The following is a 17,084-nucleotide window of genomic DNA, read 5'->3' on the forward strand; positions in this document are numbered from 1 at the left end:
AGATAATTTCTTTATTTCTCGTGTTTTGAAATTTCACAAAGGTGTGCCTTGATATAGGTAATGTTTCTACTAGTGTGCCAGGCTCTCAGCCTTTTAGCCTGGAAACTTCTATCCATCGTTCAGGGAAACTTCCTTGAGTTATTTCATTGATAATTTATTTCTTTATCTTTAATCAACATTTACCATCTCTTTATCTCATTTTATGCTTTGGGATATTTCTTTAATCTTTTCTTCCAATGCTCATCCAACTCTGCACCCACACAGACATACAGGTGTCAGCTTTTTCTGATCTAATTGCTTAACATCTGCTTTCCAGCTTCCAAAATCTGTTGATTTCTCTAGCCTGTTTCCTGCCGCCCTCTTTCCTATCCTCTTTTTGTTTGTGGGTGTATGATTTAAAAAAAAAACCCAACTCGAATTTTTGTGGAATTCTGAGAGGGAAGATCAATAAGTATAAGCATTTAATCTATTATATTTAGCCAGAAATCCTAGGATGGACTTTTATTTGTGATACTCTAAAGTTCCATTATGATATATTTAGGTGTGGATTTATTTTTATTTATCTGTTTAGTCCTCAGGCTACACTTTCAGAATGAAGATTCATATCTTTTATCCCGGGAAATTCTCAGATGTTATCACTTCAAATGTAATTTTGCTGCCATTCCTTACATTCTTCTTTTCTGGAAATCAGCCTGGATGAATGTTGGAACCTCACAGTCTGTCTACAAACTACTCTTTCATATTTTTATATAGCTTTGGCTCTTTGTGCTGCTTTACGGGTGAATTCCTCAAGACTTTCTTAGAATCCACGGATGTTTCACTATCTCCAGTTTAGATTTTATCCAGCCTGTTGGTTCAGTTTAATTTATACTGTTAATCTCAAAGATTTCTAATTGGCTCTTACTCATACTTACTTTTCCTTATTTTTTTCCCACCAATTTAGTTTTGTAACTTTATTTACTTTTTAAAGAGATTCCTCTTTCATTTATATTTTTGAGTATCTTAATGCCCTTGGAGGCAGGTGTGTTTCATAATTCAGCATTTAAAATTTTTTTTTAAGTTTATTTATTTGAGAGAGAGAGAGAGAGAGAGCAAACAGGGGAGGGGCAGAGAGAGAGGAAGAGAGAAATCTCAAGCTGGCTCCGTGCTGTCTGATGTCTGATGTCCAGCCTGATGTCTGGCTCGAACTCACGAACTGTGAGATGATGACCTGAGCCAAACCCAAGAGCCGGATGCTTAACTGACTGAGCCACCCAGGCGCCCCAGAATTCAGAATTTTAAAGATTCTGCGCACACACACACATCATCATCATCATCATCATCATCATCATCATCATCATCTCCATTGGGGTCCTGGCCAACACCCTATAATCAAACAGGTTGATATTTCTCCAACAAAAAGCTTGAATAGGCACTTCAAGAGAAATACATTAAGACTGTATACGTGGACTTAGTTCAAGTCACATTTTGCCACCAAGTGATGATTGGTTAGGTGAGATTAAGTTTCGCATCCAAACAAGATCCAAAAAATATTCCTTTTCCACATTTGAAGATTTCAGATTAGGGACCAGTGTATTCATTTTAAAGTCTTTGTCAGACTCTCTGATAAAATTCATCTTATCTGAAGTAAATTCATCTTCTGATTGATGATATTGTTGCATGTTTCTAACATTAGATTTCTTTATGTGTTTTGGAGACTTATTTTGTTTGCAGGCTTATTGGCTTATTTTGAATGGAAGCTTTTTATCATCTCCCTTTTTCTTGCTAGCCATCTCAGCCTAGTAGTTTTGCAATGTCTCACCAGTCCTCTGGACCCTTAGCTCAGAGGCAAGCATTAAATATGCCACTTCTATCGCTGTGATACTGGGGATGGCACAGATTCAGACACTGAGTACGTAGGTGGCTTAAATCAGTTCTTGGTTATGAGGCTGTATCTTTGATATTTGATTCCCAAATTCTATAGCTTCTTGTAAAGCTGAAACCCAACTGGCAGATTGTCAGCAACTTTTTCAGCTTTTCATGATTTGAGGGAACATTCCTCTTTGTCTTAAAAAAAAATGAGCCTGGATCTGACCACTGTCTCATTGAGGCGTCTTTAGTTTTCTTTACTCCGCAAGAGCTGAACTGCTGACCAAGACAGGCTGCTTCCAGACCTTGAGGACAGCAGGCCCCTGACTCCAGCCCCAGTGCGTTTCGAGTTTTTCTTTTACTTCTGGTCCATCAGTTTTTAAATCTAAAACACGTCTTTTTGTTTTCCTTTTAAAACATTTTATCTATAGTTGCTATCTCTTGGAGTGGAAGGGGTGTAGAAAATGTCAATTCACTGTGCCATCTGAACTGGGAGTCACCCTCATATTTTAAAAATGCTAAGTTCTATCCCCTTTTTATTAAAACTCTCCTTTCCCTTCCCACAGTCCCTCAGCTATACCTCTTGCCTCCTTCACAACCAAACTTCTCCAAAGAATTCGACATTCTACACTGTTCCCGATTCTTTCACTTCCATTCACATCTCTACCCACAGCAGTCTGGCTTTCATCTCTCCTACTCCATTACCTTTCTTTCTTTCCTTCCTTCCTTCCTTCCTTCTTCTCCTTCTCTCTCTCTCCTTCTCTCTCTCTCTCAGTTTCCAATCTTGTCAGTAAATCCAGTGATTATTTTCATTCCTCATGTGTTCATCTGTTTAACTTCTCAGCAGCTTTCAATACTTGTTGAATATCCCTTCCAAGTTAAAACACTCTCTTAACTTGTTTTTCATAATTTAAGAGTGGTCTGGATCTCTTCCTACCTCTCCGGCTGCTTCCTTAGAATATCATTTACAGGTTCAACCTCTATCTAGCCATTAAGTGTTAGAATTTGTTGAGGTTCAGTTTTAGCCTTTGTCTTTTTACTTTATGTTCTCTCCCTAAGCAGCCTCCTCCAAGCCTATTGTGTTAGATGCCAACTCGACACAGATAACTCCCAAAGTGGTATGTTCAGTCATACCTGTCCTTTTATGTGCAGAACAGCATTGCCAACTTCCTTCCTGACATTACCTCTTAGGTGTCTCGAAGGGATCTCAAATTACATTTTACTACCTAAGTAAATGGTACCACCATCCATCTAATTTTATAAAATCAGAATTCGTAGGGTCATCCATGATTTCTTCCGTTCCCTCCCTTACCAAAGACAACCCATCCCTGAATCTTAATGTCTTTTCTTAAATGTCTCTACTTCTCTTTGTGTATCTTTCTTGCCCAATATTTGATCATCATCTTTCATGAGGATCTCTGCAGTAACCTCCTGATTAGCTCACTCACACCAGCTCTTGCCCATTGCATCTCCCAGTCCACACTCCATATGATAGTCAGCATACTCATGTTGATAGAAATATAATATCTGATCATCACAGGCACTCTCGCCCCATCCTCACCCATACCCAATTGGAACATTACGATAACAGCTTACTGCTTTAGGATAGAGACAAAAGATTTTAATGGCCTCTAAGGCTACCCCACCTTCCTCCCAATGCCTCCTCTTGCTCTCTGTTCCTTGTCACTGTGGCCTGCCTTCAGTCTCTTGGACTTAACATTATTTGTTACCCTACAGCCTGTGTGTCATAGGGTAGCCTCCTACTGCAGGATGTTCCCTGTGCCTGAATGCTCCTCCCTCCCCCTGGGTCCTGGCTGTCTGTTCCTTGTCCTCTAGCACTCAGCCAAGTTGTTGCTTCTTCAGGAAATCTTCCCCTTCCCTAGTCTCCCTGACTGGCTCAGGCTGTCCTCTAAGAACCTATGCAGAATATTTGCCATATGTGTAATTTCACACTGTGTTTGTCTAATTGTCTAATTATTTGATTAAAGTCTGAGGGCAGAGACCAGATATGTCTTGTTTCCCATTGTATGCCCATCAGGTGAGCTGGCATAGAGGAGGTGTTTAATAAGTATAGATTGACCAAGTCATTTTGAATCCTCATTTTGACACCAGACATGTTAATCACCCCTCTTAGCTTTGTGTAAGTACCAGATTTGACATGCCTGCCTTTTATGTCTTTATCTTGAAACACTCATAACCAGGTGAGGGCAGTTCTATGCCATAAAACCAGAAAGATCCTTCCAGTTTGACACTGGTTCTCTTTAAGTTCCCTTTTACTAAGATAAATAATTGATAACAAATAGCAAATAGTAAAGTTTCTATTTGCCATCATTTATCGTTTATCTGAGTTTCTGAAAACCTACTTTTACCCTTAGATGAATTCAGAAGCCTTCCCACACATCTTCCAAAAAATCAATGACTAGGACTCAGAGTGGAAAGAACAATAGAAACTTATAATAGAGTGCTGTGATAGAACTGGCAGCCAGTAATAACTTCTGGGAGAAAAGTGAATATACATTATTGGCTTGTGTGTGTTTTATGGTGGGGTGAAGACAGACAGACCCTTGTTTGGAGATGCCCCAGGGAGAAATGCTGCTAATAACCTCCCCACACAGACCCATATTTCACTCCAGAACAGAGTGGAAAAGTGGTGTGGATAATCCACTTTTTTTTCCCCTGAAGTAAGTCTTTCTATTATATAAGTGATAGAAAAATCATCGGGGAAAGCATTAGTTGTGTGGTTCAGGGCTGTGCAGAGAGAACAGTAAATGTGAATATCCTGAAGACGGGGGGAGGGAGGATTTTAATTAAGTATGGTAAAGTTTGGCTGGGCCTGAGATTACAGACTCAAGTGGGTTAAACTGCTGTGGAATGTAGTTCCAATATTGGCTCAGACATTCAATATGCACGTATACTTTGACCCAGCAATTCTACTTCTAGGAATCTTACAGAAATACCAGCATAAGGATATTTACCTATCTATACACACACACACATACATACATACACGTGATCATGTAACATTCTATGCTAATAGGGAAAATTAGAGACAATGTAAGTGTTACCATCAATAGGGGATTAGCTAAATAAATTAATTTACACTCACACTGTGGAAAGGTGGGAGGCCGTTAGGAAAATGAAGTTTATCTGTATGTAGCTACAGACAGAGAAAATCTTGCTGAGTAAAAAAAGCAAGACGTGGCAAAAGGCAATAATCACAGTTATGATCATCGATATTTACAGAGTGCTTATGACATGCCAAATACCCTTCTAAGAGTCCTTCATATATTCATTCATTTAATCCTCATGATAATTTTAAGAGGTGGGTACTCTTGCTATCCTCATTTGTACACAGGAGGATACCGAAGCATACAGACATTAAGTAACTTGCTCGAAGTCACACAGCTGGAGGCAGTATGGTTCCATACTCCAAGCTCCTAACCAATAGGGGATGGCGGGGGCGGGTTGTTTTTTGGTTTGGTTTTGGTTTGGTTTTTTGTTTGCTTGTTTTTGGTACAAGGCCAGATAGTAAATATTTTCAGCTTTGTGAGCCATATGGACTCTGTTGGAGCTACTCAGCTCTGCTGTCATGGTATAAAAACATCCATGATTCCTACTATGAGCACAGTTTTTCTTTAAAAAAAAAAAAGGTACATATGTGTGCATTTTCAGATGTGGAAAATGGTTTGGAAGCATGAAAACCAAACTATTACTAGTTATTATCTCAGGAGTGAGCTGCATATATCACGTCACGTTATCTGCATCCATATAATCGAAAGTTCACTCTTTAAATTGAAAAACAGCAAAAGAGCCTCAAGGCATACCTCTATCCTCTTCTCACCCGTTGGAGATTGCTTTTTCCCTCAAGTTTTAGAGTGTCTTTTGCCTTGAGAAACAAGGCAAATATATGGGTAATGGGAGTAGAAGCCCCTATAAGTAAGGTTGCCAGATTTAGAAAAAAATACCAATGCACCATTAAGTTTGAATCACAGATAAACCACAGTTATGTGTTGTTTATCTGAATTTCATACTTAATGGTTCATCCTGCATTTTTTAAAGTTTATTTATTTATTTTTGAGAGAGAGAGAGAGAGAGGGAGTGTGAGCAGGGGAGGGGCAGAGAGAGGTTGGGGGTGGGGGTGGGGAAGAGGATCCGAAGTGGGCTCTGTGCTGACAGCGGAGAGTCTGATGCAGGGCTCGAACTCACCAACCACGAGATCATGACCTGAGCCCAAGTTGGAAGCTTAACCGAGTGAGCCATCCCGGCGCCCCCATCCTGTATTTTATCTGGCATTCCTACCCATAGGACCGCGTTTCTTACTGTGATGACGTACACTGTTCCCAGATGTCTGCTCAGCCTTGCCTTCACTATTGCCCATGTAAACTCATCCAGTACATTTCACATCCACCTGCTCGGGCTCTCTGACAGGTGGAGATACAGCTGCGGCTGCGAGTTCCCCAGGTCGGCCACTACGTGGTGGTGGTGGAGTATTCCACGGGAGCAGACCAGCTGTCTGTGGTTGCTGTGCACATGCAGAGCCCTGGGTCAGTCCTGAGAGGCCAGGTGAACATCTACAGCTGCATGTACAGGTAATCAGTCCTGCCCTGGGGGATCCCTTTGTTCCTGAACGATCAGGAGGTCAGCTTTGGGAACTTTGGTTTTTATCTGGATTGGGATGTTGTTTCCTTTTTGAGGCTGATCTTGAAAACAAGCAGGTGACCGTGCTGTCTGGCGTCACCCCCAGTGTGAGTACTGGGAGACTTCTCTGTGGGCATCATCTTGAAAATGTTGCATTTTCTTGAAAAACTGTGTATTCTGCTCACTCCTTTCGCTCAGATTCCCAGGAAGCAGCACGACCTTTTTATTTTATTCTCCGTCACCCCTGTGTGGTGCAGTGAAGTCAGTATTCTCACTTCACATGCTGTGTAGAGCACCTGGGTGTGTGGAATAGGAGAAAAGACTCTGCCTCTGTCACAACCGCCTTCCCAACATGCCCTTCAGAAACTGGGAATAATTGATGTTTGAGGATCATCAGGTGAAAAATAATTAACCAAAGATTTTATTTTTTTTAATGCTTATTCATTTTTGAGAGAAAGAGTTTGCAAGCTGGGGAGGGGCAGAGAGAGAGGGGGACAGAGGGTCCAAAGTGGGCTCCCCACTGCCAGCACAGAGCCAGATGCGGGGCTCAAACTCACAAACTGTGAGATTGTGACCTGAGCCAAAGTCCGATGCTTAACTGACTAAGCCACCCAGGTGCCCCTAGCCAAAGATTTTAAAATTCACCCTGTTTAAGTTACTGTCTTCCAAGAACCTTGGCAAAGATTTATTAAAAGTTGTTTTTTTGTATAATATTTCAAGATATATGCAAATGTTCAGAATATGCTTTAATTAAAGAATCAGCTCACGGGGTGTTTCCAACATGAAATTAATTGTATAATAATGGCACGGAAGTCAGTCTCTTCAGACAGCAGGTGGCAAACTGCAATGAACCCACCCAGTTCTTGGCCAAGGCCTTGGACATTTTATTACCACTACTTGCCTGTGGCTTTTTGTCAAACTTCAAATGACCTGAAGTAGTTGGACATTTTCCCTGTTTTGCAAATAAAAGAACGTATGAAAAGAGTTACTTTTAGGAACTTAGAATGGAAACTTTTATGAGACTTGATGAAATGGTTATTGAATTAACATCATGCTCTCAGCAACCCTAAAAAAGCAGCTGTGAGGGCTTCTTTTAAAAATCATTTAAAAAATCTCATCAGCCCTTTTCTCTGGGGTGATGATAAAACAAAAACAAAAAAACGAAAAAAACAAAAAACAAAAAAAAAACCCACAAAAAAACAAAGGACATAATTGCATTTGGATTTTTAGTAGGAGTACCAGATGGGCCAAAAAAGTTCTCCAGAATGTTCTATCATTATCTGAAAATGTTAGTTTAATCTGTGGATGACATCAGCAACCGCTGGAATGTACACTCCTAGGTGGGTGGGTCACCTCACCACCTGAGTCCTGGAGACTGTTGGCCACAGGGTTGAGGCAGGGCTCCTCTGTACCCTGTTCCTCCAAGTCCACCCTCTGGTTCAGCTCTCTGACTCAGCTTTCCAGATCATATTGCTTGATCCCTGCTCCACAGGATACAAGGTGGTGATGGCTGAGAGCCCAGTAGGAAACACTCCTAATGTCCCTGGTGGCTCTCCGAACCGTCTCAGAAGAGGCTGAGAACATCTGTTCCAAGCAGAGAAGTGTTTTCAAAGCTCAGGAAAGAATGGTCACCCTTCCAGGGTTCCATAAGCCACGAGCTTGGTTTCATGACCTCTGTCTGCATGGCATTTGGGGAGGAGAACTGTGCGGTATTCCACAGATCGTTTTGGCTCTGGACATGACAGCCCCAGGTTCTTCACCAGGGACATTAGAATCCCAAGACAGTATTGTATTAGACTAGGACTTCCTTCTAATGTGTTTAACCATTTCCAGGAAAGTCTCGTGGTATTATTTCAACTCCTCTAAAATAGTTCCTTCTTCTCTACTTTGGCTGTCATGTGACTAAGTGAAAATGAACAGGCTATTAGTACTGGAGTCCAAAAATATGGTGCAATTGGAAAATATTTGACCCATAAAAGCCTATTTCACATGACAGGCCCTTTCGACACTGCAGCTTTTCCTGCTGAGGGTTGAACCTTTCCCAACATTCTCGAGTGAGTTCTAATGGTGTTATTTTAAAAAATATCCCAACAGAAAAGTCGCGGTGCTAATTAAAATACCACTTTTCAGAACAGTGTTGTGATAAATATGATCTGCCTTCTGTAAGAGAGGTGATCACTCATGATGAAATCAATCCCGTTATTACCGTTTGTCTATTCTTAGTAAGAATTTTAAAAGGATATGGATAAGACTAAGTCTAAATGAATCACTTAATATATTTAACTCCCAGGGTTATGATTGAATCCAAAAGGAATGCACTTTAATTTCATACATGTACACATGCACAAAAGAGAAAACAACACAACTATTCATTGAGTTTCTAACCATGGCTCTGTATATACTATCTCATTTTAATCTTTGCCAGAAAGTCATTGCATCAATCTTTTCAAACATCTCTCAGACAGTCATTTCTTCTCAGAGATAGATATAGTTTGACTCTAGTTTCCAAATTGTATTTACAGACAGAAAAGTTGCTACAGAATATGAAGTCAGAAACATTTCTCCGAAAATACTTCCGTTAGGGGTTGTGCCATTAGAGTGTGTTCTTTGGTTCCAAACCGTGACCTTTGAAATGTTCCTGAACTCCGTATTTCACCTGATGGGGTGGAGGTAAGGAGCGTAGCTGGTACAATGAGGAAGGAAGGATGCGGAAAGCAGACTGAGCTTGCAAAGGCAAGCTCTGGTTTCTCATGGCTGGAGAAAGGCCAGCCCTAGTGCTGACATGGTGTGGAATCATCGCTGGGAGGCCAGTAGGCATCTTCAGTCACCAATGGTACCAACAATACTGATAAATTTCTCATAGGTTGTGTCTAGGAGATCAGACGTTATTGACCCTGGGACTTTTTCTCCCAATGACTAGACCGAGTATTACATCAAGCTGGTTTGGAAAAGCTGCCCTGAGACGTGCAGCTCAGACCACAGTCGGAAGGTTCTTTCTCTTATATTGCTTGTGGACTGCATACATCCCTCTTAAACTCGTTGTGTAGGAAAATTTGCCGTCAGCAACCTGGTTATAAACAGGAGAAGCTGAAGAGCAGTCAGCTATCCCATGGGGAGACACAAAGTCAGGGAGACCAGAGAAATCAGGCTAAGAAAACTTTTTCCTCTTGCAGCATCCTCTGCCGGAGTGTTGTGACTGATGGCAGGAGTCGCATCGCTGTCTATGAACTGTTAGCAGATGCAGACATTCAGCTCAAAGTGCATGGGGCCCGATTCCTTCTGGTATGCTTCTGTTTTGCCCTTTGAGTTTTAGAAGCATTTTGTTGTTATATCTATATTTTAAAACTTATTAAAAATGTTGGCGGTCTTTGTATTACATCTCTAAAATGAACCTGTGAAGAATTGCCAACTTAATGATGTCTTTCCTTCCCATCTAGAACTCTGTCTTGCCTCTTCCTTTATTTGAGCCTTTTTATAGCACTCAGTAAAGTTTGGTCATCACATTTGAACATATCTCACAAAACTCTATTTTATTAATGTTTATCCATTGTTACTATTATGAATGAAGTATCTTTTGTTCTTAATAGGTCCCAATTTATTATCATGCTGGTATATAGAAATGCACTAGTTACTGCTTATTTTCTTTCCCATTTTTCCATTTTATTATGTCTATTAGCTTCTTGGCAAATTCCTTAAGAATTTTCAAGATTGCAATCACCTGGTATTTCTTTTCCAGACTGTTGTTACTCTATCTTAAAAAGTATAGTATTCAGTTGGATATATATCGTTAAGAGTTAAAATTCCAAGTTTGGCAGATTAAATACCCTTCATGCCTTCCTTTTAATAGCACGACTTAAATATTGAGAATTGGGGCGCCTGGGTGGCTCAGTCGGTTAAGCGTCCGACTTCAGCTCAGGTCACGATCTCACACTCCGTGAGTTCGAGCCCCGCATCGGGCTCTGGGCCGATGGCTCAGAGCCTGGAGCCTGCTTCCATTTCTGTGTCTCCCTCTCTCTCTGCCCCTCCCCCGTTCATGCTCTGTCTCTCTCTGTCTCAAAAATAAATAAGCGTTAAAAAAAAAATTAAAAAAAAAATATTGAGAATTATGATAAACACAAGCAGTGGGATCTGAGCGAGGGAGGGGTGGCTAGATTTATAATAAATGTCTCAGGGAACAGAAGAGTAACTAAGTATGAAGCAACTTCCTGTCATTGCTAATATTAAGCATGTATCACATTCTGGGAAATGCCAGGCCAGCCTGTTCTGATATGTTTTAAATATTTGTGCTTGACAGTATTAAAAACTTTGAGCCTTCTCTGAAAAATTATCTTGCATTGAGTTGTTAAAAGTTATTACATAAATTATGTAATGACTTAAGACTTTCTTTTTAAAATTGTGACTCTTTTTATAAACATAACAATCCAAGCTAATCTTAACCTCCTCATCTTTGGAAATTATAACAGGACTGAATCTTTATCTAGTAAGCATAAGTTTGTCCTTTTTGACATAGTCAAATGTCATTCAGAGTCAAATATCATTCAGATGTCTAACTACAATTTAAGCTATGTGAGGGCAGGGGTATTATCCATCTTGGTCTTGTAGGATCCCCTAGTCTCAGTGCCTGGCATGTAGTAGGTGTTCAATAAAAATTTTTATTGAATAGGTTTGTGATCAAGCCGGTAATACAGTTTTGATTAAAATAAAATGTATTGATAAGTAAAAAACTAGCTCTGGAGACAGTTCCTTCAGTGAAGCCCAAATGTGCCTGAGATTTGAGTCCTCCTCTATTAAGAAAGATTATTTGTGGGGTTTTCTTGTTTTTGTTTTTTATTTTTCATTTTTTTTTAAACATCAAGTTTGTTTTTAAATTTTTATTTATTTTTGAGACAGAGAGAGAGACAGAGTGCAAGCAGGGGAGGAGCAGAGAGAGAGGGAGGGAGATAAAGATCCTGAAGCAGGCTGTAGGCTCTGAGCTGTCGGCACAGAGCCCGATATGGGACTCGAACTCATGAACCGTGAGATCATGACCTGAGCCCAAGTCGGACGTTTAACTGACTGAGACACCCAGGCACCCCTGTTTTTTGTTGGTTTTTTTTAATGTTTATTTATTTATTTTTGACAGAGTGAGAGCACAAGAGGGGAGGAGCAGAGTGAGAGGGAGAGAGAGAGAGGACCCAAGCGGACTCCGTGCTGTCAGCACAGAGTCTGATGCACAACTCGAACTCACAAACCATGAGATCATGACCTGAGCTGAAATCAAGGGTTGGATGCTTAACCAACTGAACCACCCAGGCACCCCAAGTAAGATTATTTGTAGCAGGAGCTGGAGACAACAGGCTTGAATGGCAGCCTCCCTTGTTGCCTCCCACATTCCCCCTCTCCCTGCCAAGGCATCTGAAGAGCCAGCATCAACCCAGGGCAGGAGAGAGAAACAGGCACCAAAAGTCACTGACAAAGAGTTGTTTTTGAACTTTCATGATTTCATTTATTCATGTGACTATTCCAAGAGCATTTAGGCAGTGATCCTGTATACTAGGAAAAAGGGTTTGTTGTACATAACGATGTCATAGGGAGTGCCATTCTGCAATGTTTACTACTTTAAAATAACAGTGACGATTTCTGTACTTAACAGCTTTTTTAAGAGTATGTTTGACCATACCATTGGCTTTGCTAATAACCATGACGTACCTTTTTGCATTGTATTTGCTCAACAGCATCAAATTTGTATCATACCCATTGAAGAATTCTCAGTTGAATATCTGAGACCTCAAGTCAAGTGCATTGCCAGTTACGGGCAATATGTTAATCAAAGGTAATGAGTTCCCTTCCTTTCTCCCTTGTTGGTGCTCCGAGTGGTACTGTAGGACTTGCAAAGCTGTGACTTTATGCTTCCCTTCAGAAGTGATCACAGGCCAAGGTGCTAAAGGCTGGTGATCACTTAAAAGAAAAAAATGAGCTAAATCATTTCCCCTGGCAGTCTTTCCAGAATTCCATAGTCTTAGGAAGCTGACAGAGTAGCATCTGAGGGAAATGGTTAAGCTTTTCCCTCAACGGTACTTACTGACTTGTGTTCTGAGCCCTCCCAAAGGCTCACTTTGTTCTCACCCTTTAATGTCTGTGTCTGAAGCTCTTCATTAAAAAAAAAAAAAATCATGGGGGCACCTGGGTGGCTCAGTCAGTCGGGCATCTGACTCTTGGTTTTGGCTCAGATCACGATCTCTCGATTTCGTGAGTTTGAGCCCCACATCGGGCTCTACGCTGATGATGCAGAGCCTACTTGGGATTCTCTCTCTCCCTCTCTCCCTCTGACTCTCCCTCACTCACACTGTCTCTGTCTCTCTCAAAAATAAATGAATAAATTAAAAAAAATTTTTAAATCATGAAAATAATGACCCACCTCACTATGTTATGAGAATTAGCTAACCAGTGATTATCGGGGTTTTGGGAGGGTTGTTTTGTTGTAGATTCAGAAATAACTTACAGACACAGTCATGAAATCTTAGCATATGGTTAGGGCTACAGCAACCACCAAGACAGGGAAATCTAGCTGTGCCTGAAAGAAATGATGTGCATTTGTCCTGTTTGTTTTTATATAATTTTATGTCAACATGTATGTTTAGAGGTGAATAATAATGTTTCATTGCATCAATCCATTTAACATGAATTTTAGTTCTAGAAAGGAAAGTTTGTTAAGTTTCTTTCTATCTGGTTACTATTTTTCAAAATTAAGATTTTATTTCTGTTTTAGCTTACTGTATCAAGCAGGCTCCTGGAATACACTTGGCTAACTGACTACACTGAGTGTCTCTGTCCAAAGATATCCACAGTCCTGTGGTTCTTCCAAGACTGGATCCTTTTGATGTCACACAGTCTTATGCTCACAGTCTACCTCTTCACCAATGGACAGTTCCATTTTTGGTTGTTATTTTAATTTTTTTTTTCAGTGCTTCTTGTGTCTCCATGGTTCTCAAAACTCCTCCAACAGCATTAATTTTGGATGTCCCAAGTGGTGAGTCTTCCCTTCTCCTGCCCCAAGATCCTTCACCTTCTGCTGATGTTACTGGAGTCACCTTGAAGGCACCACAGGTGGGACCCCTCTCGAGTGTGTTGTTTCGAAATCATGGTTCTCAAAGTGTGGCCTTTACCAGAAGCATCTGCATCACTTGGGTACTTGGTAGAAATTCAGGTTTGCAAGCCCACCCCAGGACTACTGAGTTAGAAACTCTGGAGGTGGGGGCCAGGAGTATGTGTTTTAATAAATTCTCCAAGGAATTTGCATGTCCGTAGAGTTTGAGGACCTCTACTCTCAATTTTGGGGAATCCCTCACATGAGACATCTGTCTAATCCTGTCTATGACCATCCCATCCTGATGTCCTCTTCCTTTTCTGTATCTCTGTCTACGCAGTCATACGGCAATTTTTCATGGCCCATTTTGTGACACTTCATATTTTCATGGGCTACTGGTATTTAATATTGTTGAGTTTATCACTTGTCTTCCCAAGTTGGAATGCAAGCACTTTCAAAAGCTACTCTGGCTAACAGATTTTTTTTTTAAATAGTTTGCATCCCCAACTATACCAGCAAAATGCCTTTCGGGCAGGAAATTCTCAATCAACATTTATTGATTAATAACCTGTAGCATTAAGATGAAATATAGTAAGGGACTATATTTTTTCACTGTAAATTATGAAATTGTAGGACTTACCATTTGTCCTGATATTATATCCTTTTAATCCTAAAGATGGCTCATGTCATTTCACATTGCATCAAGTTAGAAAAATAACAGGATTTGGAGATAAAATTTAATAAGATCCCGTAAGGGAAAGGCCACCTAGAATCATAGGGGGAAATGAATTGAAATCATGACAAAGGATTTCTAGGCCTGGCTTTGCTCTTCAATTAGAGTATGACATTTATCAAATTACCTGCCTTCTTCAAGTCATGTTTCTCATCTGAAAGATGAAGATAATCTTTTATTATTGCTGTTTTTCTTGTGTGTGTGTTTTTTGTTTTGGTTTTTGGGGTTTTTTTGAGGGTTTGAAAAGACTCATTACTCACATAGTGAGGTTTTCTGGGGAGAGCAGGGCTCACACTCAAGCTTGAGCAAAAGTTGAGGCATGACTCTGGTGTTCACTGTGGTTGGGCTGGGGTGTCGGGAAGGTGGAAGAATCCAAGGTGAGGGCTCCCTTCCCATGGGCTAGAATTAGTATGCCTTGAACTTCTTGCCCGTGCCAAGGGATGTGCACCCGGGCTTTCTTACGAGCTTGTGCAGGTGTGGGACAAAATATTAAAAATGAGTGATGGGGCTTGACACCTGTCAGGGATCAGACATCCAAAATGGAGTCTGACTCTTCGTTACAGGGTTATTACAAGTAGTTCTTGAATGCAGGAAACATTTGTGCACAGCCTCTTGGCAAACATTGTGCATTTATGTACCTAAGAGTGAAGTTGTTCAGTGATATGTTTGACTTTGGTAAAAGCTGCCAGACAATTTTCAAAAGTCCTTGTACCAAATTACACTCCATCCAGTACCATTTATGGTTGTACCACCACTGGTTTATCCATTCTGAGTTGTGGGTCATTTGGTTTATTTCCAGTCTTTCTGATTACAAATAGTGCTGCTGTAAACATTCGAGTGAACGTTTTGTGTGATCCTAGGTTTTCACCTCACTTGGGTAAATACCTAGGTTGTTTTGGTTTTTAACCTCTAAATATTCATAGTTCTGCAACTTGAAGAGTTTTTTTTCTTTGTTTCCACTTAGAACCAAATGACCCTGAGAGGACTTGTACCACACCTGGGCAGATATGTCATTGTCATCCATTTTTATCAGTCAGCGCACCCAACATTTCCCACACAGGTGTTTGTGGACGGAGGGCGGCAGTGGGCAGGTGAGCTTCAGGGAGCAGGCGCCATGGCTGATTGCCCGGCTCATCCATGCCTTACTGTGACAGGAACTCCTCTCTTGCTCTGCCCCCAGGTGTCTTCCGTGCCTCTTTTTGCCCCCACACACTTGGCTGCAGGGACCAAGTGATTGCTGAAGATCAGGTTGAGTTTGACATCTCAGAGCCAGAGATAGCTGTGACTGTGGAGGTTCCAGAAGGAAAGTCCTTAGTGTTGGTATGTTCTTCTTGTCCCTCAGTTTGCCTTGGTCAGCCATTCTGTGTGCCTGTTTGGCTCGTGATGACATCTCCACCAGGGAATTGAAGTCATATTTATAGAAAAATGTTTAAATTTTACGGCTACCTTTTACCAAAAAAAAAAAAACAAAAAACAGCGACAATTAATGTCAAAGGAAATTAGAACAATACGTAAGTGAACAGGAAGAGAAAAGTCCCCGCAAGAAACTCTGGTGAACAAGAATCTCACTCTACATCAGCCCCTCCTCACTCCTCACCTGACTGGTCTCTTTCTGAAGCATGTAATACTCCTTTGTTCTTGAAGCTTTCTTTTTTGGGCTGCCATAGCTGTTTCTCTCATTTTGTTCTCAATTGCTCTAGTGTTCCTTCAGTGACTTCTTTTTCCCTTTGTCCCCGTATGGTGGCATTCCCTTGGGTTCGAAGCGAAGCCCTCTTGTTCTGTCCTTTCTCTGTGGATGCTATCATCTGTACCCATTGATTCCATTCTCTCTTCTGGGGGGGAATGACACCACATCTCTGAATTCATCTCTGATATTTTCTGAGCTCCAGGCCCAGTTTGGGACCATCTACTGCATATCTGCATAGCCAGAGACCTTAGGAGTCCCTCAGACTTAAGCCTGTTACTTGCACAACCCCAGGTATCCCCTACCCTGTTCCTTACCTTGGTTGATGGGATCATGGTCACTCAATGCCTGTAAAGCCTTCCAGAGAGCCAGGTAACATTGTCCAGGCCCTGCTGTGTGACCCTCTAGTTTCTTCCTCATGCTTCCTTCTCTCTCTGAGGATGCCATCTTCCTAGGGACAGGGACCTGGCTTTATGCATTTTATATCTCTTGTGCCTAGAACACCACCTGGAACATGGTGCTTGGCAAATGCTTATTGATTGACTAACATGAGGGCAGTGAGCTCTCTGTAAGCTGTAAGGTGGTAAATAGTTGACAAAGACATTTGAAATTTCCTATAGCATTTATAACTGGAATAGTCTGATCTGTAGTAAGAGTAAGAGAGCCGAGCAGTACTTTTAAAGCCTAGGGCTGCAGTTATTCATGCTAAAGTGCCTGACATGATGTAAACTTCAGGGCAAGCCACGGTCCGAGTTTCCCCCATTGATCCTGCCATTTTGGTTTGTTCACCTTTAAAAATACAAATTGCAACCTTTGGAGATCCAGAGCCACCCCAGGCATAGATCACATGGGGCCCTGGCAGTGCTAACAGGCTCCTGCTCACCCCTTAGATCTCCTATCCCCACATAGCACTCAGGCTGCCGCTTCTCTGAGCAGGTGCTCTGAGGGACCGGCCCCGGCCCATGCTGTTCCCTACATAGGGACGTGAGTTGAGCCTTTAACACTGGCTTGAAGTAGTTCTTGTGATTCTTTTTTTTCGTAAATCCTGTTTCAGTTGGTCTTGGGCTTAACAGTAAAGAACATGGATCTTAGTGAAGAGAAAATATAATGAATAG

General features: G+C 41.2%; 1 protein-coding gene across 5 annotated transcripts in view; it reads left to right on the forward strand.

Annotated features, from left to right (window-relative positions):
• LAMA3 (laminin subunit alpha 3) overlaps positions 1-17,084 on the forward strand; it is a 272,517-nt gene that overhangs the window by 147,323 nt on the left and 108,110 nt on the right. For all 5 annotated transcript variants that reach the window (XM_042909621.1, XM_042909620.1, XM_042909619.1 and 2 more), the window contains 6 exons: positions 6,277-6,437; positions 9,660-9,768; positions 12,201-12,298; positions 13,431-13,572; positions 15,250-15,376; positions 15,466-15,605. In XM_042909621.1, the coding sequence (XP_042765555.1) occupies positions 6,277-6,437; positions 9,660-9,768; positions 12,201-12,298; positions 13,431-13,572; positions 15,250-15,376; positions 15,466-15,605 (777 nt within the window). The remainder of the gene's footprint in view (positions 1-6,276; positions 6,438-9,659; positions 9,769-12,200; positions 12,299-13,430; positions 13,573-15,249; positions 15,377-15,465; positions 15,606-17,084) is intronic.

This window comes from Panthera leo, chromosome D3, assembly GCF_018350215.1.
Source record: "Panthera leo isolate Ple1 chromosome D3, P.leo_Ple1_pat1.1, whole genome shotgun sequence".
NCBI classification, from domain to species: Eukaryota; Metazoa; Chordata; class Mammalia; order Carnivora; family Felidae; genus Panthera; species Panthera leo.